General features: G+C 47.5%; 1 protein-coding gene across 1 annotated transcript in view; it reads left to right on the top strand.

Moving 5' to 3' along the window:
• Positions 1–21,317, top strand: part of TMEM255A (transmembrane protein 255A) — a 25,368-nt gene that overhangs the window by 858 nt on the left and 3,193 nt on the right. Inside the window, exons 2-9 of the mRNA XM_014306586.2 lie at positions 416–470; positions 3,503–3,645; positions 8,094–8,156; positions 12,708–12,797; positions 14,556–14,618; positions 15,609–15,697; positions 18,333–18,495; positions 19,734–19,877. Coding sequence (XP_014162061.2) covers positions 416–470; positions 3,503–3,645; positions 8,094–8,156; positions 12,708–12,797; positions 14,556–14,618; positions 15,609–15,697; positions 18,333–18,495; positions 19,734–19,877 — 810 coding nt within the window. The remainder of the gene's footprint in view (positions 1–415; positions 471–3,502; positions 3,646–8,093; positions 8,157–12,707; positions 12,798–14,555; positions 14,619–15,608; positions 15,698–18,332; positions 18,496–19,733; positions 19,878–21,317) is intronic.

Raw genomic sequence — 21,317 nt, 5'->3', positions numbered from 1 at the left:
GAGAGGGAGGCTCGGTGCCATCTGCCCCCGGCTCTCCCGGGGTGAAAGTTGGAGCGGGCTTCTTCCTTGAGCTGCTACTCTGTGCCTATTCTTCGCTTCTGGCTTTTCCCCCAAAGAACAAGATGGAGAAGTCGGTCGTGTTTCTGTGCCATCTTGTCCATTTTCTTCTAATAATCGGGGGAAAAAAAAAAGTGAATCAAGGGCAGTTCAAAGATATGCATTATTGCAAACTTTTAAAGTAATCTGGAAAAACCTGCTACAGCCTTGTCTTTAGAGTGGCTTATAGGGCAAATATAACAAGAGGATGTTTCTGATGCTTAAAAGAAAAACGATCATTCTAAAACCAGTGCCCGTTTGGAGTGCCATTTTAGCAAAAGCAATAGCAAGGCTATGGATGGCATAAATTTCTTTACAGCTCCCTAACAGAGTTCAGCACAGTGTTTTGGATCACCTTGTCTACTTATGTTGCGGTAAGCACGGCAAGTTTTGGGGTATCTGTTTGGGATAAATCCCAGAGAAAAGGCTATTGCTGTCTCTTAAAAGCAGAGATGGCAAAGCTGCCATAGCTCAGCTTCTGTGCATAAACTATACCAAGCTCAAGAGCACACAGGAAAATGATCTGATGGGGAATACTTTCAGCAGAAATTAACGTTGAGGGAGAGGATTTTGTCAGAGCAGCCCTTCAGCAGCTATTAGAGATATACTGGGTATGAGTCTGTATGCTGAAGCAGCTGCAGGCATCCTTACACAAGTACAAAACCACTTTCTGTCTACATGCATAGCAAGGTGTTTTCTGAGAAGGAAAAAATGTAATGAATATCCCAACATAGAGCTGAAGTGGAGGTAGTCACATTGTCTCCTCAGTTTCACATCTCTTTTCAATATCAAGTTAGAAGATTATGGCTGATTTTGTCTGAACTTGAAATAAAAGTTTTTAAATGTTTTTTTTTTGTAATCTTATGAGGAATATTGAAAAGCTTTGAGAAAATTTCTAGTTGAAACATTACGTTTCTGTTCTCTATTGAATGTTGGTGTGTGCCAGTCCTAAGCTGGGAAACAACATAGAAATTAAGAGTGAAAAACATGATGGTGCTGAAACAACTACAGCATCTGTACATGGTGTTTCAAGACACTCCTTTTAGAGTGGTTTTCGTGGTAACTTTTGGCAGCATTTGTGATGGCAGTGCAGGAGCACTGGCTGGGGTGTGTAAGTGCCCACAGCACCCCCCAGCCCGACCCTGCCCGCTGGAGCTGTGTGAGGAACCCCTGGCTGGGCTTATTTACCCTCTGCTCATTTGCCAGCCAAACCACAGCAGTAATCAGAAGTTTGGTAATTCCAGCAAGATGGATTCATCCTTTCTCGCCGTTCAGAATTGATCTATGTAAGAAACAGCAAATTTTCTCCAGTTTTGGTCCCACTGTTATGGATTTTTTAAGATGTTTATGGGACACTTGCGTTTAAATGGTTACATTGAAACTGAAGTGTGGCACAATGATAGTATTTGTGAGGCAGTACATACAGAATGACTTCATCTCTTAATGATTTTTGAGTGATTTAGAAGCCTAGATTTTCTATTATTAACTTATTTGGCAGATGTAGGAGAGTAACCCCAAATGTGACCTGCAGCAAACAGTCACGTACCTTTATCTCCAGCCCATAAAACATGGCTTGAAAGACTAAGGATCATTGATAAAATATCCAGCCTGAATCTTGGTGTTCTCTAGCAGTTATTTAATTTTTTTTTTTGTTTGAAATGAGCAACTATCTAGCTATTTATTCCAGCAAAGGACCAGGCAGTTGTCAGGCTCCTTGCTCTTAGGACCAGTGATGTCCCAGTGGTGCAGTCAGACCTGTGCTCTGGAACATGAGCAGAAGGGTTGTGGGTGGAGAGCTTTCCTTGCAGAGACAGCAGGTCAATCAGAAAAGATGGTGCTTTATTTTATTTTATAAACCTCGCTTGCCTTTCACGTAGGGCAGGCAGGTTGGACTAGATGACCTCCAGTGGTCTTTTCCAACCTTACCCTTCTGTGATTTTGTGCTCTCCTTCTGTTGGGTCTTTAAGCCCCAAGTTTAGCCCTTGTCTGTGATTTCAAGCTCATCAGTGGGTGAAATGATCCAGCCCCGTGCCCATGGCAGCCCAGAGCATGGAGAAGGAGCCCTGCTGCCATCAGCACAGCCCCTGGAGCTGGAGCAGGGATGGGGGAGCAGGGGGGAGCTGCTGTGCAGAGCAGGTGCAGAGCTGTCCCTGTGGAGGAAGGGAGATCCTTTGTAGCAGCCTGTGTGGCTTGGTGTGGCTGCATCATCTTTGGGGTGAAAGGATCTGCTGGGCATAAACACACAGATCCTACAGAAGGGCCTGGGGGCACCTGGGGTGTGCATCTCTGAGACAGAAAGCTGCCCAGCAGGGCCTGGTGTGCTCCTCTTTCTGGAGAGTTTGGACTAGGAGTTTGTGCTTGGTTTGACCAAGTCTTCCCCCAGGGCCTTTCTGTTTTACCTCACTGTGCCCAGGCTGCCAGGGAGATTCCCAAGGCAGTTTGCTTCAGGGAATGCTCTCTGCAGTGGTGAAAGCTGCTCCTTGCCCTTGGGACATGTTCCTGCTCTTCCCTGAAACCCCCAAAGAAGTGCTGGGAGCTGGGAATACCCTTACCTGCTCCCAGCGCCTGCTGGAGAGCCCCAGGCTGTGGGAATGGGACTCAGGGTGGCCCCAGCAGCCCACAGGGATTCAGGCAGGGGCCCCACAATCCATTATCATCCCAGCCATTCTTGCAGGTGCTGGGCTGTATCTACATAATATATGGAATATGATCAAAAGGATTGTTCCACAAAGTGACACAAAGATGGCAAAGCACATGCAGACCAAACACATCCTGAAGATGTTGCTGAGTGTAGTGTCACAGCCAGCTTTCCTCTTGGCTGGTGGAATCACTCTTTTATGTTTATGCTCATTTGGGAGATCTATAAATATAGAAAAGAAAAAAAAACCTCATCATCAGGCAGCTGTAGATGAGTTTTACTAATCCACAAATTCATTATTCAAGCATCTAAAAATACCTGGTCCTTGCTGAAAGTAGAGGAGAAGTGGCTGTTACTGGTGATGTTTTATTTGCATGGAAAACTGTGGATGCCTTATGATTACAGTCAAAATTCCCCTCTCAGAACATGCAGTGGGGTTATTTAGCCTGATGCAAGTAGACAGATCAGAAAGTGTATAAATGTCTAATGTGAATATTTCTCATTAGCTCAATTGCTCCAGGCTAGAGGGGCTGGGAGACTCCAGTATATCTAAATGAGCTTTGCAGAGCTGCAGTTCTTAAGGCTCTCTTCATCTACGTCAGAGCAATGTTAGTGAAGGTGAAAAGTGACAGGCAAACCCAAAAATATTCTCAAGTCAGAAGAAGGGAAATTCACCGTGGCGTCGTTGGCAGTGGGAGGAGAAATTTGTGGCGCTGTGACTCTCCCCAGATGGAATCAGCAAATTCTGTTGTGTGTGTGTGTTTTTAGGGTCGTTCAATAGAAGAAAAAGAAATTCCCTCTACGTAACTGTGACTCTCCTCATTGTGTCAGTGTTAATTCTAACGGTGGGCCTAGCTGCTACAACAAGAACCCAAAATGTGACTGTTGGAGGTTATTACCCAGGGGTTATTGTAAGTATAGAACTCCTAGGTAGGTCTAGAAAACTTATTGCCTACAAAGTCCCTTGTAATGCTGAAAATGTTATAAAGGGTGATTTTGTCCTGAATATTTTGCTCAGCTACTTCATTACCATTTGATTTATTTGTTTTATTATTATTTTGCACCTGCTGCACATTCCCATGCAAAAATCCCATCCAAGTGGCAGCTTCCTCTGAGCTTAGGTAATAACCTGATTTTGAGGTAGTGGGGAGACAGATAAATAGATTTTATGTCAGTTGAAGCAACTTTAGAATTTCTTTGTTTACATAGATCACACTAAGCCCAGGCAGAAGGCAAAGAAGGACCTTACTGCCAAAAGCAGTTGAGAGACCAGGGTTTGAAATACTGGTAACATGAACTTGTGGTCATAAAGTTTACTTGCAGAAGTGTTTAACAAATTGGAATTCCTGGATGAGGAGCTGTGGCAGCTTGCCAGGGGAGCATGTACATCAAAGCCACGAGCACATCCATTTCTTCTTTTTTGTTACCAGCAGCTGAAAATGGGAAAGAAACATCTTTTAGCTTCACATGGCTTAATTTAGAGAAGACCACAGGCGTCCAGCCTTCCTGCCATTAGATGTATGCTCTCTTACAGAAGCATGAGGGGCAGGTATGTCACAACCCTCCTGGCAGGAGCAGAGCTCTAACAGGAGCTGGACAGCAAGTTCTGCTCTGTTCCTGTGCATGTCTGAGGCATGCTGAAAAAGAAGCACTGAACTGCAATCAAATTAGGTGTCTCAGCAGATTAAATGCAGCCAGTAGCCCCAGCTAGAGGCTCCTGGTGTAGCAGCTGTAGGATGCTGTACATTTGATTTGGAGCCTTGAATTTGGAGGCTTGAAACAATTCCAGAAAACCAGGTGGGGACTTGTTCTTGTCTTACTGCTGTATGATTTATTTGCCATGCATTGCTGATCTCAGGGAGGTTTATACTTTCATTGCCCAAGTTCTTCTACAGCTGAAGAAAGCCCCTTTACAGCCATTGCAGTGTGGAACATTGTTATGGATTATGTTGTGCCTCTTTGGTTTAGGGTTTCTGGTTTGTCCCACCATCTCCTGCATTTAGGCCTGATCTCTTTTGAAGAGAAGTATAGAAGGAAGGTGTTGAGAAGGATGACAGACTGGCTCCAGACTCTCCCCACCTACTCTGCACTGTGCCAGCCTGAGTAGAGCCTCGTGCTCCAGAGCAGGTCCTGCAGATGATGCAAATGGGCAGAGTCTGCTGCTCACGTCCCCTTGACATCTCTGAGCTATTTATGGCTCAGGAACGTCAGCATCCCTTTCGCTTTTCTAAGGCTTTGTCTGCTCAAGGAATTAATGAAGTCCTGGGCTTGGGAAGGGCGTTGAGTTTCTTTATTCAGAGGCACCCTGGCAATTTGTGTTTGTCACCAAATTCCCCACCTAGGTTCATTAATCTGCTCTGTGGAAATGTGTGATGACCTCACCTGTCTCGCTGCACAGGGAAACATTGCAGTGTGCTGCTGGGTGCTTCAGAAGGTGCTTAAAATAGCTGATGTTTCATAACAAGCTGGGATTTCTCCCTTTACTGGGGAAAAAGGGCTGGCTGCAGTGAATGAGTGTTCCATGAGTTGTCCTCAAGCAGATAGAGCCAGAAGTCTCTTTGTATGCTGGGTGATTTCTCTGTGTGGAGCAGTTCCATGGCTGGAATCATCTTATGGAACATAGAGTCATAAAGTCACAGGATACTCTGAGCTGGAAGACACCCATCAGAATCATCAAACCCAACTCCAGGACAGCCCCAGGAATCACACCATGTGCTTGAGGGCATTGTCCAAATTCTTCTTGAGCTCAGACATCAGATGTCTCATTGCTGCCATGCCTAAACCACCCTTCTTTCCTCCTTCAGCTTGTGTTTCTTGGGCAAGCACCTCTTGTGTGAGGAGGAAGATGCAAAGATGTTTGCTTCCATGCAGGGGATTATCTTCCCAGGCCTCTGCTTCCAAGGAAGGACAGAATCAGGCATTGGAGACCTTCCACACATCAGTAGGATTATGTTTGGTTGGGTTTTTTGAGGGTTTGAAGTTGGTTTTTCTCTAGCAGCTCAGTTCCTCATTGATAGAACTGGAGAAGCTGAAGCAGAGGGTTCAGAGACATCCTGTAGGGTGCCTTCACCCTCCTCCATGACCACCCACACCTTCTCAGCTGCATCAGGGAATACCTGAGCTGTGTCTGTGTGGGAAATGTCCTCACCTGTGGCTGGGTGACGGAGCTGGGACAGGGGAGCCCAGAGCACAGCAGTGATGTTCAGCAGACAAGAGTAATGCTCGGGTGCAGGAGACAAGGAGCCCTGTGGAAGTGAGACTGTGAGATCTGTGTGTTGTCTCCAAGTTACAGCAGCTGCCAGAATCTGTGTGAATTACTGACCTTTCTTGGGCTTGCACTGGCAAACCTCTTCTGTGATGGTTCCTTGCCAAGGATGTTGGCTTGGGGCTTTACTCTGGAAAAGCACATTCACTTTGTGTCCTGTCCTCCTTTCAGACAGATATCCCAGGGGATCACATCCGCCAGCAAATAAATGATGTAACTGAGGAACATTACTGAGATCTCTTTGTCCAATCCATAGAAGAATGAGTAGTTCTTCCATTAGTGCAATGAGAATTCCTGTTAATGAGGATCCACCAATTTTTTTGGTCTTCACCTGCTGGATGTACAGACTTGCTCTAATTTCTTCTTTTTGAATTATCTTAAATTATCTAAAGCATTTCACTTTTTGTTTTGAGGCTGCTCTGAAACACCATGTGGATATTTCTCTTAAAGCTCAAAGGACACAAAACATTTTTCTTGGGCATTTGCCTTAGGTGCGTGTTACCACACAAGTTCCTTCTGCTAAATATCACCAGATTGAAAATTACACCTGGATCCACATCACTGCTAATACCTGGATGTCCCAAATTTTTTTTTGCTTGGACGTGAACTATAAATCTGTTACTTTAGGAAGGTGGGGGTGTTGTTTGCCTGAGCTAAATAATAAACCCAGAAGCCCTGGCAGGTCAGTGAGGGGCAGTTCAGCAGTGCCCTGGCTCTCTGCCCTGCCTGTCAGTCCCCCCAGTGGTAAGCAAACCCTGGCTTCCCGGTGCCTGCTGTGGGGACAGGGGTCTGCAGGAGCTCAGAGTGCCAGCCAGGCAGTGGGGGAGCAGCAGCCTGATCAGCTGCTCCACTTTAATCCCTGCTGCTCAGCCAGCTGCCCTCCCTGCCTGCAGCACTGCACCAAAGGCTGCTGGGCTCAAGCAGGGCAAGGGAAGGCTGAAGCCCAAGTTTACATCACATCTGTGTCTGCTGATCTCTGCACGTGCCTCTGCCTGTTAGTACTGGATTCATCAAACCTTTGTTTTCTATTCCTGCATCTCAAAGAATTGATTCCAGGTTAGTTGACTCATTTTTGAATCTCTACAGCTTGTCTCATGCCTTGTTTTCCTTCCTGGGGAGCTGGCCAGTTATTGGGCATTCTCACATGGATCTTCACTGGCCCTTGCTCTGTTGTCTGGATTTGCCTCTCCTTAGTATGTCAGATTCAGCTGTAGGACTTTTCCAGTGTTTCTCATTTTGCCAACCCACGGAAATGGGGTTGAATGTGCTCTGCACCAACCAAAGACCTTTCTCAGTGTGACACAATTCTATTTTTGCATCTCCCCTCTTAGTCCATGGTTCCTGCTTGAAGTCCCTGTTTCTGTCCTGGCTGAGGTGTGCTCTGTCCTAGAAAATTCTTCTTAGTGTAGCTTAAGGCTATGGAGAAGGGAGGTGGGGAGTTGCTCTCCTGGCTGACTTCACTGAGCTGAAATGAGTGTTGTGAGTTACAGCAGCCAGAAAAGATGGTACTTTTGCTGCAGTGCCTTATTCTGTTGGGCCAGTGTGAGCTCTTCTGGTAGAACAGCCTGGCTGATGCATCCTCACCCCTGGAAATGAGGGAGGAGTAAGAGAAGACAGAAAACTGCTAAATCTTCCAAAGTATAAATTTCCTTTATTTCATGTTTCACATTGAGGAACTCTGAGCTGAGAGCTGAGGGGGTGGCTCCCAAGCTCAGTGAGGTCACAGAATCCTGGTCCTGGAGGTTTTAGTGCACTGGTGCTGCTAGGTTTGCATCTGGAGGCTCCTGAGTGTTTGTAGGGTTGCTCCAAGACAGCAATGCACATCCTCATCCACCAGCCATTCCTCAGCATCACTGGGGGCATGGAATTCAGAACTCATCCTTTTGGTTTTACACATGCTTTTAGTGTCATATGTGGGCTACACCTGATAGTTCCTGCTAATGAGAGGCTCCACTGATTTCTTGCTGAAGGAAAAGACCTCGCACATCAGCAGAAAGTTCTTTTGCTGCTTCTGGATTTAATTGTATTCTGTCTGTTTGAAAAATATGTTGGGTATCATCCTGAACTAAATGCTAACACTACATTGTTTTTCAGCTTGGTTTTGGGTCGTTCCTTGGAATAATTGGATCAAACTTGATAGAAAACAAAAGACAAATGGTAAGTTCTTTATAAAAACTTTCCTAAAAATGTCAGTAACCCAAATACTGTGTGTAAAGAGTTTTCCTAACTCTTCCAGGGCAGTGTTGCATGCCTCCTGAGAGCTGGGGATGGTTCCTGGCAGCCCAGGAGCAGCCCCCTGGGCACTCTGCCTCCTGCCTTGCTGGGCTGCAGCCCCCTGGCCGGTGCCAGCCCCAGGCCCTGGCAGTGAGATCCCTCCAGCCTTGCTGCTCTGGGGCTGCAGAGGGCCCAGGGAGCTGGGGCTGTCCCTGCAGCCTGTCCTGCTGCCTGCTGGGGCAGGCCTGGAGGGGGCTCAGGGCTCAGGCTTGCCCTGTGTGCTGCTGACCAAGGCCAAGGCAGGTTCTGCAAAGGCAGAGGGGAGAAATTCCTGCCCAAACCCAGAGTCTGCCTCTGTGCTGCCTTTGCTTTGCACATAGCATCCTGTCTGCATGGAGGAGAGGGTGAGGCAGACCCTGCAGGAGAGGACATTTCCCACAGGCAGACAGGGCGCAGGGGAGGTGGGTTTCCCAGTGGATATTTTTGTTGTTTTCACCCTGGCTCTGCAGGAGGAACATATCCCTGTTCTTTCTGCCCTATCAGGGTTTCAGCCTCTTGCTCATCATGTATTAGCAGCATGTCAGTGTGTGGTTGAGCAATGACCATATTGTGCCAGTCCTGGACTCTTCACAGGAGTGCCCACGAGTGGCAGTGTGGCTCTGACTTGTTTGATTATTCTGAAGAGCCCTGGGTGGCCTGAGCTTATTTTTTTCATCTCTCTGTCATTTTCTGTCCTAAAAAACATTCATGACCCAGCTTTGCAGGGATTGCATCACTGCTGCCTGGGCTGGCAGCGGGCTGTCTCCACTCTGATGGCAGAGAGGACATGCAGTAGCTGTCACTTATTGTCCCTGTGCTTTAGTCACATGTCCTCCTTACCCAGGAGCACTTCACAGCAGCAGCTTTGTCCATTGCATGTTTCCATGATACCACTGGCCGTGGAGGATTTATTTTTTTCAACCTCTCTGCACTTCGCCTGTGTCCTGGTTTGCTAAAAGGCAGCCTTGGTCTGGCTTCTTGTGCAGCTGAAGGCAGAGAAGCCACAAGCAGCTTGTGCAGCTGTGTTCTGGTGCAGGTTCCTGTCTGTGAGGTGACAGAACACCTGTCTGACTCTGGTGAGTGTGAGGAGTGGAGCCAGCCAGTGTGGCTGATGGGGAGAGCTCACCTGCAGGAGCACTTCTCACTCCCCCAGCTGCTGACAGGAGCAGACCTCTCTGGTTTTTCTCTGGTTTTTCCCACTCAGGTGTACTGACTTCCATGCCATGCCCCAGAAGGGAAGGGAGAGCTTTTGTGCCCAAGCAGCTCTGGCACACACCCCGCTGCCCACTCAGCAGCTTCCAAGCGAGGAGTCAGCAGTTCACACACCTTTATGGCACTCATCTGTGCCATGGAAGAGTAAGAACCAGAACCTCACAGCCCATCTGGGGCTGTACCATCACCTAAAGGGAACCTCAGCCCAGGACACTCCTGCTCTACCCAAACCAAGTTTGTCTTTTGCTGTCTGAATGCTGCTGGGTGTGGCTGACTGGAGTTACAGAGTGAGGATCAGTCAATAACATCTCACAGCTCTAGAGAGGGACTTCTGCTTGCTACAGTAAAAGTATTATCAACCCCAAATCAAAAATAATAATCTTGTTAGCAAGTTGAAAACTAAGATTTTTAAAATTAATTTTGCCAACAAAATTGATGCACAAACTCTAGAGATTTATGTCCAAAAGGAGACAGAGGAGTCCTGTAACTTTATTGAATAAAGGGAGAAGCCATGTGTCATTTCTCCTGGGGTCTCTCAAAATTTTTAGGGGACACAGCCTCTTTTTTATCCTCATTTCCCAGCCTCATTTCTCTCTCTCTTTCCCCATTGGCTGAGGTACATGAGAGGTGTAGACTTCCCAAAACACCTAATACCCCCTTCTAATGTATACACACCCTGTTTTTCTTTTTCCTTGCGTTTCTGTTCTTTCTCTCTAAATCCAGAGATTTAGCACAGTCTCCAGTGAGTAACAGTCTGCGTCAATTAGTGGAATTCCTATGGAATTTATGGTTCTCCCCATTGCTTCTTTCTTCTCTCCATATCTGGCCTTATCTACCATCAGGCCCACAGTTTGTTTGTAAAGACATTCTTTCTAAAGACATTTCTTCTTTTTCATTCCTTTCCATTTGTATATTTCTATTTGCTGTTTGATTTTTTCCTCTACCATAAATTCACAGTGTTTGGTTTTCAGGCTTTTCTTTCTACATCTGAGAAGGAGAAAACTGTGTGTAAATAAAGTGAGCATCAGATACTTACCTCTTGGTAGGGCTGTTATGAAAGTATCATTAACTTTGTATTTATTTTAAATCACCATATTAGCAGCTCCTGTCTGTGAGTAGAGATGACTGACAAATTCCCTAATTGTATATATTTAGTGTTTGGCTCACTTCCCATCTCCAAGGCTCATGCTATTTAGGGCAAATATCCTCTTTCATGTGTGTATGAAACAAAAGACAGTAAACCCCATGTTTTCCACCAAAAGTGAACTTTCTGTGCTTGTGTGGTTTCCGTGGTTTGGTAGTGAGACAGTGTGACCTTGTAATGGATGGTGTGAGTTGGGAGCCAGGCATGCCAAGGGTGGGGCTGAGTGGGGAAGAAATGCAGGAGTTTGCAGCTGACAGAAACAGGGTCACTGTAGGATCTGGTCCTGGAAAACTTGTCACCTGCTGCCATCTGCAAGTACTTTGTGGCACAGCATCTAATATTGCAGTGGTAGCCTGTTGTGGCCATGGCACCTTCATGTGGTCCCTGGGATCCTTCCACAGCCTGCTCTCTCTGCTGCTGCAGGTCCAGTGAATGCTGTGCCTTGAATGCTTGCCTCATCTAGAAAACCATTTTATTTTCTCTCATTTTTAAATAAGCCATTTCCACTGCCCCAAGTGAGCCCTCTGGCACCTCCAGTCATTGTTCAAGCTGATCTGGTCTGTACACAAGGATACTGGAACAAAATCTGGTTTTACCTAGGGAGATGTAGATAACAGTGTGATTAACCTAAAAATCCTGATGTACTTTAAAAACACAGATAGAATCCTTCTGGATTGTATTTGTCTGGGGGGTTGGCTTGTTTTTCTGAGAGCTGGATCCTTGGGCAGTGGCAGCAGCCAAGGTTTTCAAGCAAACTTAGTACCTGGATCTTTAAAACAAACATCCCCAAGTCAGGAGACCCGAGGTATCTGCAGTGCTGGCCAGGATAACTGTTAGCTTTGTATTTGGGGTGTAGAGATTTTGACTATTGCTTACAGCTCCCCCATGACCAGAGTCACCTTTGTACTCATGGAGAAACAGTTCTTACAGCTGCCAGCAGCTGACACTTGAAGATTTCAGTCACCAGAGTTGGAAAACCACCGCGGAGCTTCCCATTCTTTACACTGAAATACTGTCAACAGATTGAAATAACATATTTCAATATATGTGAAGTAATATTGAAAGCTGTTCCCCAGGCTGCATTTGGTGACCCTGGCTGTCTGAATGCTGTGCATGCCCTCCCCCTGCAGCCCTGCTGATACCCCCAGTGTGCTTTGGCAGGTCGGACTGGGGTCAGTGTTGGGAGCTCTGTGTGAGGAGCTGCTCAGGAGCCCAGGGGCAGCAGCTGAGCTGAGCCCAGGTGTGGCAGGGGCTGTGTCAGCTCTGGTGCATTTCATCATCAGATCTTCATCAGCACTCCCCCAGCTGAGCAGGGCTCTTATCAGAGGTGGTGTTTGAAGTGGTATAGTGAGGATAGACATTGTTTCTCATACCTGGATTGGAGATTATTTCTGCTTTACCTGCTGAATGCTTTCACCCTAATTTTAAGAACAGACAGGATGGGGCCAGTGGAAAAGGGTCATGCCTGTGTGACTGCCCTTCTCAAGCTGCAGATGGAGGGAAGTCTCTCTCTAGTGGGAGCTGGATGGACTGTGCTTGGCACAGCCTGGCACCAGGAGCCCAGCCAGGCTGCTGTGAGGGTGTGCAGCACCCATGGCATGGGCTGGGCACTGCCCTCTGCTCTCATGGCTGTGTGCTTGTGCCTGCATCCCGGTGCTGCTCCCTGAGGGCGCAGTCCCAGCAGAGAGGTTCACACTCTCCTGCATCCTCACAGCTCAGATGTGCTCACAGGAGCTGCTCCCCACAGCACTCCAGGGTGAGGAGAGGAGAAATCCTCTGTCTCTCCAGGGGAGAGTTAAGGACAGCAGCAGCCAGGAGAGGAGATGTATCCTCAGCCCAAGTTTAGCCTATTGGAGTCATGAAAAAACCTGCATTACTCTATCAAGTCCCCAGAGAGCCAGTCTGGCACAATGTTCCTACTGCTGCCAGAGCAGACACACAGCCAGTGCCTTCAGCCAGGGCAGGCTGTGCAGCCGGGCCAGCATCTGGGTCACTGATTGCTCCAGGGCTTATGGACTGCGCCTTGCACATCCCTGTGCAGAGGGCCCTGATCACTGAGCGAGAGGCAGGTGATACTTTGCTTTGTTTTCCTTTCTCAGCTGGTTGCATCGATCGTCTTCATCAGCTTTGGTGTGATCGCCGCGTTCTGCTGTGCCATTGTGGACGGCGTCTTTGCTGCCAGACACATCGTAAGTGCTGCCAGGGAAACAAAGTCCTGCAGTGCTTGCGCTCTGAGAAAACAACTGATGGGTCTGCAAGCCTCTATCAGCCCACATCAAACCCTGTAAATATGTATCGTGTGCTGAATGCTGCTTTAAATCACAAGCTTTAGAAAAATTGTATCATTTTTTAAAAAATATTTTAAATGAGTGGAAAGCGCTAAGATCTTAAAGCTTTGCTTTGGGGATATTTTTGGCTTTATGTGTTTATTGAGTATGAGAACACTTAAGATGTAATGTGAATTACAGCTACTGCCAAGGGACAAGATATGAGCAGTAGCATCTATTTTGTTTTAAATGTTGGCAGAGCTGGTTCTTAATGCAGAGGGAATCACTGGATGCTGGAGTAGAATGAAGCAATTTGATACGAAGCTCACTGAAACATTCCAGTATAAACAGGAAACACTTGCAGTAGGTTCTCAGTTTCCATTTGGTGACTTAAAAAATTATGAGATACTGCTGTCATGACCAATCACTAGTACAGTGGGATGTGCTGAAGCTTTAGTTATTGTTATAGAAATAAAAAGACACAATTCAATTTCAGCTTTTTGATTGAAATTTGTAGCTGCAAACAGGTTTTTTGTCCTGCAACTCTGCAGTTTGAGGACTTTTTTTGAAATTTTTGGTAAAAAGGGATTAAAAAGACACATTTGGAGTTTATTTGTATCAGAACAGAAAGGAATTTCAGAAGGTCAGAATTACCCATGAGATGGAAACTCCCTGTGTCAGCTGGCTGGTCATGCTCCTTGTGAAGCTGGCTCTTCTTTCCTGCCCCTGAGTATTCCAGTGGTGGAAGGCGGTCGGATGGCAGGATTTGCTGGCAGAGCAAAGGGCAGCTGCTCTCACGTGTGTGATGGGTGTCTGTCTGTCTGTCTGGATGAAACCAGCAAGTCTGGGCCACCTCTGACCCCCTTTGGGAGGGTGTGACCTCATGGGTTGGGTTGTGGCATGAGCTGGCAGCTCCTCCCGGCTGGCTCTGGGGGTGGCTGAGGCACCCAGAGCTGAGCAGCTGTGATGACAGAGAGAGGCTTTGGTTTCTGCCTCTTGATGAACTGGTGGGCTTTTGGCCTTACTTTACCACCTGACAGTCCTAAAATGTCACCACCTTGCTGGAAACCTGCTCCTGCCATGCCAGCCCGAGGGATTGTTCCTGTTGCCAGCTGCTGCCACTGCCCTGCCAGCCCGAGCTTTGGCTCAGACACCTGGAGAGCCAGTCTGGCTGCTCCTGGGAAGGGCTCGCTGGTGTGGATACAGGTCTGGCATTGCTTTCCATGAGGCTTTGCCTTGGAGATAAAGCTGCCACACAGGGAGGCATTAATGCATGTTTGCAGGCTGGAATGGTGATGATCCACCAGAGCCTTCCCACAGGACACTGAAGAGCACAGGAAGGACAAATTTGTGAACAATTAATGAAAAATTGCTATGATTCAGCAAGAAGAGCCCTCAGAAATAGGTCAAACAGACCTGGGATGTGTCTGTTCAGGTCAGGATGGCCACTGTCACCCAAAGAGCCCAGCTTAAGAGACTGCTCCTCCCATGCTGGCTGTAACAATTCCATGCCCCGAAGGACCAGGGTTAGACATCACCCAGGGCACTGGGGTGGGGGCTGCAGAGCTCTGGCTGCACTGAGGGGCTGGTGTGAGATCAGGGTCTCTCTAAAGTGTGTTCCCTTCCCCAGCCCCTTTCAGTGGGTTTGGTTTTGCTGAGCCTGGTGCTTTCTCTCTGCAGGACCTGCGGCCGCTGTACGCGGGGCGCTGTCAGTACTACTCCAAGAGCACCACCCCACCTGAGGTGAGAGCAGCTCCTGCTGAGCCCTGCCAAGGGCCCAGCTGCTTGGAGCAGGGGCAGGAACCTGCTCCAGTGTCCTGGAGGGGGTGGGAGGCTGGGCCTGGGGTGGGAGCAGGGTGCTGGAGCACTCAGGAGGGGGGTTTTCCATGTGCTGCCTCAGTAGTGACAGAGCAGATGGAGAGAAGGGGATGTAGGATAGGAAAATTCACCAGTTTCTCTAGGTCTTCAGCTGTGCACTCATAGGAGCTGGGTGGTGGGTTAAGGTTTGAGACAGCAATAATCTCCGTGTATATGAGCAAGAAGTACCAGCCTCTGCACCTCTCCTGTTGTCTTCTCCAAAGAGAAGCCTGTTGGGGATGGATGATCCTGCCACATACTGGTTGTGTGGATGGATGTCTGTCTGCCTTTGCTGAGCACTGATTGTCTCTTAGAGTTTTCCTCACAATTCCACAGGTAGTTAGGTAGTTCTGAATAACCATTATATACTAAATTAGAAGGCCTGCTGGAGGGTGCAAAGTTAAATGCTACACAGCAGTGTGGGAGTGGTCCGTGCTCTTTTCAGGTCCATGTGTGTTACCACCCTCAGGCATGCACAATTAACACTTTGGTCAGTTCTGCACCACTATTGGAATCTGCTCTCAGTGTGGGCCATGCTGTTGACAGCTCTCTGCTCTGCCTTGCCCTGGGGTGAGGTGGGTTAGTTCAGCAAGGCCCTGGCTGCTTGCAGGAGTTGCAGAATCTCCTTCCTCTGCAGGCACGTGCTTGTCTGTGAGCTCCCTGTAGCAAAAGGAAAATGCTCTGCTCCAGCCCTGTGCATCTCTGTTCCCATAGGAGGGCTTTGTGGGAGCAAGATAAGGAAAGAAAAATCTGCCTGGGGCTAACGTGGAGATCATTGAGAATTCTACATGTAGAGCAGGCCAGACAGCAGCAGAAACTGTCTTTGGGGATGGTGTTGTTCTGTGCTTTATGTGGTTTTTTTCTGTATTCACGCAGGCGGTCTGTCACCCACAGCGCCGCGCCCCCTGCACACCGAAAATAAAAACCAACACCTGCTTCTGCTGTGACCTGTACAACTGTGGGAAGTAAGCCAAAAATGCCACTCCTGGCCGTGGGAAGGGGAGCAGTGGTCATGCTCCTTGCCAGTAGCTTGCAGCTCTTTTGGAGGATAGTATCACTTAATGGCAGATGTTGTGGGAAGGGACCTCGAGCTGTGTTTGTTAGCAAGGAGGAGTCCCAGACAAAAGCTAACCAAGTAAAGTGGGTGTGAAAGACACCAAGGCCGTCCCAGCTATGGGTGAGCCCAGCTGGAAAAATGAGACCACAGGAATTTCCATGACTTTCGTGCTTGGTGTCCTCCTCAGGTTTTCCACTATTGAGTGTTGCTTGTCTTAACACCTTCCTTCTCTGTTGGCACTGGGTTTTGGTTTTTTTCTTTGAGAATATAGAAGATGCAAAAAAACCTGGGACACTGTTCTTCTTTTCCTTGCCACCATTCCATTCCCCACCCTGCTAGCAGAGAGGAGAGTTGGCAGGCTGGTGCCATCTGTGCCTTCATGAACCAGTGTCCTCTCTGCCCAGTGAGTGTCTGTCATGCTCACACGGGGATGGAAGGCGAACCAGCCCTGTGCAGTGAGGCAGAAGGTGGTTCCCAACCGAGAACCACTGCAGAGGATTCACATCACTGAGATCTGGCTACTGTGCCTAAGCCAGCTTAATTTACAGCATGTGCTGCTTATACCTTGTGGAGTATCCAGTGTGTGTTAGCAAGGCATTAATAAATTGATTTTTTTACTGCTGGCTCTTGCCTGGGGCTGTTTCAGGCTTAGCATTTCTCAGAGTACTTAGCTGGGCTGGCCTCCACTTATATCATTGACTGTGGTGCAGGAAGATCGAAAGCTGCTGCTGCGAGAGGGTGGGTGGTTCCCTGTGCTGGGAAGTGTGACCCGGTCCCTGTAGGACTTTGTGTGTGTGAAAGAAGTGTGAAGCTCTTGCTCTCCTTGGGTAGTTTACAGAACACAATCCCTTTTTACTGGCTGAAGGGAGGATACTGATTAGAGAGAGAACTGATTGGAATGGAATGGAATGGAATGGAATGGAATGGAATGGAAAAGCTTGATACTTTTCTGTATTTCTTTTTCTTTTGGTTTCGTTGATATTTTGGGTTTTTTCCCCCAGTCCCGGTTCTGGAACCCCCCCGACCCATTTTCTCTTCTACTGATGGAAGATATCAGTTGTTGTTATTTTAATCTTGCTTAGTACCACACAAACATCCTGCATTGAGGAGGTGCAGGATGGTGTGTCAGTAAGAGAGGCACGGACACTCCAGACTGGTTAGTGCACATGTAAGGCATGGAAATCACGGCAAACGTGACAGCAATCCTGCATTGTTCCTAATGCTGGGAACCCTGGCTCTGGCAGCAGGACAAGCCCCTTCCTGCTGCTCAGGACGCACAGAATAACACGGGATGTTCTCTGAGGGATCCCGGCTCTCACAATCTCCATAGGAACGAGCACTTGCAAACAGCACACACAGGTTTTATTAGAGGGTCACGGAGTGCTCAGGTTACACAGAGGTTGTGCCAGCCAGCACACGGGTTTCTGTAGCCTGTGGTGCCTCGATTCTGCTTGAAATCCTCATCTCCTCGTTGTGATGTCTCCCGCAGTGGCCTCCTTAAATGAAATGTGGGAGTAAAAAGGGTAAAGAGGCAGAAGTTGGGTAATCAGCAGAGGAGGGTGACTCTTGTGAAAGGGGCAGTTTCCTACAGGCCTTGTGGAGTCTGCTGAGGAGCTGAACCTGGGTCTCCTGCTTCTTGACCTTAAATATGAGCCAGTTCTTCCCCCTTTCCTCCAAGCTCTCATGTGCTTTGAGCCTAACCCTGCATGTGAGCTGGGAGATAAGTCATTCATAAGCTCTTGGTGCTGTTTGTCCCTGATAAATATGTTTTCTGAAGGGCTATTTGCTGCAGGCCACTACATCTGATAAGCTGTGCTGAAGGCCAGCCTGTTCCCCACCCGGCAGCCAGAGAGGTCATTCCTGAAGAATTCTGCTGCAAGACTTCAGCCCACGTGCTGCAGGGGTTGCTTTTCCTTTTCCAAAATAATGCCCTAACCAGATTTGACTGAATTTTCTCTCTCTTTTCTGCGTGTGGAAAAGGTTCAGAGTGTGAGCAGAAGGACGAGGTGCCAGGCTGTTGTAGAGCAGTGAGGGGCTGGAGCTGGAGCTGGAGCTGGAGCTGGAGCTGGAGCTGGAGCTGCTTGGTGGCCAAGCCCTGCGAGCCAGGCAGGAGCTGTGCTGGCCCCTGCATCCCACCCAGCTGCCCCTCCCTGGGGCTCTGGGGAGCAGCCAGCACTGCCTGGGGGCAGCTGCTGCTCCTCGGGCACACTCTGATTTCCCAAGGTAATTCCAGACTGGTTTGTCCTTGGTAAGCCTCCAGGACCTCTGTGGAAATTTCAGATTAAAGAAATAACTGGCAGGTTGAGACACAAAGTCATCTGTTTCAGGACAGAGCAAGTAATTTGTTTCAGAGGTCCCTCTGTGCAGGGAGACTGTGGATGCCACAAGCATGGGATCCAGGAGGCTTTATCCCCATTCCCTCAGTAAGGGCCAGGTTATCACTGAGTTGCAGAATGCATTTTACTGTCCGGCAGTAGTGCTTAGGTTTTATGATATGTGGTGCATTTTTTTAATCATTACTGTTGGTTTTTTCCCTAATCTAGCAGAGTAGAGATTTCTGGAGGGTACTATGAGTACATTGATGTCAGCAGCTGCCAGGACATCATCCACCTTTACCATTTGCTCTGGTCAGCAACAATTCTGAACATAGTGGGGCTGTTCCTTGGGATCATCACAGCAGCAATACTTGGAGGCTTTAAAGACATGGTAAGAGGATATCAATTTCTCAGGGCATTAAAGAAAACAAATCAAGCAAATTGCCTTTAAAAATTATCATGAAAACTATTGGTGTTTCAATGCAAATGATCTATGCATTACATCAGTCAGGGTAGGAAGAAGGGCAAGAAATAACTATAATGAAAAAGTGGAAGTTATTCACTTTTCTGATCTTGTCACCAACTGAGCACAGTTAGAAAATGTTAACAGAACTGGGAGACTGTATTTTCAAAAGGAACCATCAGAGAGGCATTGGCAATACCAGGATGATTGAAAATAAGCTCTTTCTTTAAAATTTATCTTCCTTTTCATAGTGTTCACATTCTACAAGGAAAAGTGTGGTGGTTGCTCATTAATTGTTGATTTTGTAGTAGCAATCTGAACTTTACAGACTGTTTAAGCAGCTGTGTCAGGATGAAACTCTCCATCTAATTTCATCATGTCAATAGCTGAGAGGGTGAAGTGGGGATCAAAATCAAACTTCAGATAATGAAAAAAATACTGTTCTAGTAATGTGACCTTTGAAATACCTTTACTTAACCAGGCTGCCTGTTACCTTCCATACGCTTTTGTTCTAAACAGCACAATGAAGGAATAGAACTGGATGTTCAACACATACATTTGGGGCTTTTTCAGTTGCTTGTGACTAATTTGGAATAACGCAAAAATATTCACACAGAAAAGAGATTTGTTGTCCTGGCTATATGGTTTTCTTACAAAGAAATCTTGGGCCCTGCACTAAGGGTACGTTGTTTCAGAACACTGAACTCTTTTCAAACTCACCAATATCTTCCCAAATAAAACAGGAGACACATTCCCAGCTGTGCATCACAGCCCTTTGAGATTTGAGCCACACCAGAGAGCCTCTGCAAACAAAGATGTATAGAAATGAGCAGCAATGCACAAAATGCACCAAGTAGCAGAGTAATCTGGAAGTAATGAATAATTTCTCCTACTTGTGAAGAAGTAAATCTGTTTTGTGTGAGTACTGGTGTGCACTGGGCTACTGCCAGCTGGTTTGGAATCTGAAACAATCAGTGGCTGTGGAATGAAGTGACCTTGGAGCGTAGCTGCTGCCTGAGAGGGAACTGGATTGCCAGTTGCCAATGCAACAGAGTTGACATCTAAAGACACACAGTGCTCCTTTGAATAATTTCTGCTTTCATTCAGCTCTCAGCTTTCTGTGACTGGGTTTGCAGCCTCAGATTCTCTTCTTTTTGTTTTGACAGACTCCTTCCCTCCCTACGCTGAACTGCAGTGTTGAAAATGCACACCCTTCAGTGACCTACTACTCCAGGCCACAAGTGACATCCTATAACTCCTACTACCACAGCACTCCTCACCTGCCTCCCTACTCTGCTTATGACTTTCAGGTGGGCAACATTACAGGCTGTTTCCTTCTTCAGCAGCAAGGTTCAATCCAGGCAGCCTGCAGGACAATGGGGATCTGTCTTCCTGTCATTCACACAGTTTAATTTTCTTGGTCCTGCAGAAAATACCAAATTTTTCCTACTAGGCATTGGTCCTTGGCAGCGCTCTCTTATTAAGGCAGTGTTTTCCTGAAGGCTGTCCTTGAAGTGAAGGCAAGAGGGAGGACCTGCTGCCTGCCCATCACTTACATTAAAAATAGGCACTGCCTCTGGCACTGCAGTGTTCTGAGGAGAGAGGCAAAGCCAGGTGTTCAGGCACTAGATTTTATTAGGCCAACTGCTGTGTCTGAGAGAAATAGAAGAGCTTTTGGAGACAAGCTATTTGAGCTCCTGAAGACACATGATGCCTGAGAAGCTGATTTATTGTGGTTATTTTCCACATGCTTCAGCTGGCCTAAGAGGGGTCTCTGCAAACATCCCCTCTGCTGTGATGCATCCCTTGCTCTTTGAGCTATGGAGCTGTGCTGTTGGAAATGGGGATTTCATGTAAACCTTGCTGTCAACATCAGCTTTCACTTGTTGAAAGATGAGGACATTTCCTCCTCTGCTCTTCTTGCAGGTGGATGTTACCACAGGGGTGATGTTAATTAACATATCACACAGCCACCACGGCAGGGGGCTTTTTTTTTTATTAACAAGAGTTTAAGATCTTGGTCATCAACAAAGAGGTGTGCTCTGTGATAGCCACCACGACCCTCATCTGAGCCATGCATTAGAGAAAACTCAGATCTAAACCGTCCTGGGTCTGCTGCTAGTGCCACTGGACAATGCTGTTGTCAGGGCTCCTAAATATAATTGAACACTTAAGTCAGAACTTCTAGGATGTATTTGTGACTCATTTTTGAGATTAATGAAACCTGGGACAGTCACTGGCGCTGTACAACTTCCTGCAGTTACAAAAATGCCAACCTCAGTGCATGCCAAACCAAGCTCTGCTACAAAGTGCTTTTCTCAGTTTCTCAGCAGTTCTAAGCTCTGTCTGACCCAGAGCTTGCCAGTGTGGCAGCCCCAGCACCTGCAGAGAGCTCAGCACGGGTGATTCCCCTGCTTTGTAACTGGAAGTACTGCTGGGCTCTGCTGGCACAGCTCAGCCAGGCAGATCAAAGTGTCTGGGTCTCACTGCTGTGAGCACAGGTGTTGGCTCAGGAGACAGCACAAAAGCTGGGCATAAATTCAACTCATCTAAATGTCATACAGCCAAGTCCCTCTTTAACGTGAAATTCCAAGTCTGAGCCTTGCATATCTTCCAGGGAACCTGTGGCCTGCGTGGGAGCATTAGCTGAGCCTCTGCTGTGCAGACTCCCTTGCCTTGAGCCCCACTCTGCTCCAAGCAGTGACTGAACCACCCTGGCCCCTCTCCCCTGACACCCCACAGCACGTGGA

This window comes from Geospiza fortis, unplaced genomic scaffold (assembly GCF_000277835.1).
Source record: "Geospiza fortis unplaced genomic scaffold, GeoFor_1.0 scaffold157, whole genome shotgun sequence".
Classification (NCBI taxonomy): domain Eukaryota; kingdom Metazoa; phylum Chordata; class Aves; order Passeriformes; family Thraupidae; genus Geospiza; species Geospiza fortis.
This window is presented reverse-complemented; position numbering and strand designations above follow the sequence as displayed.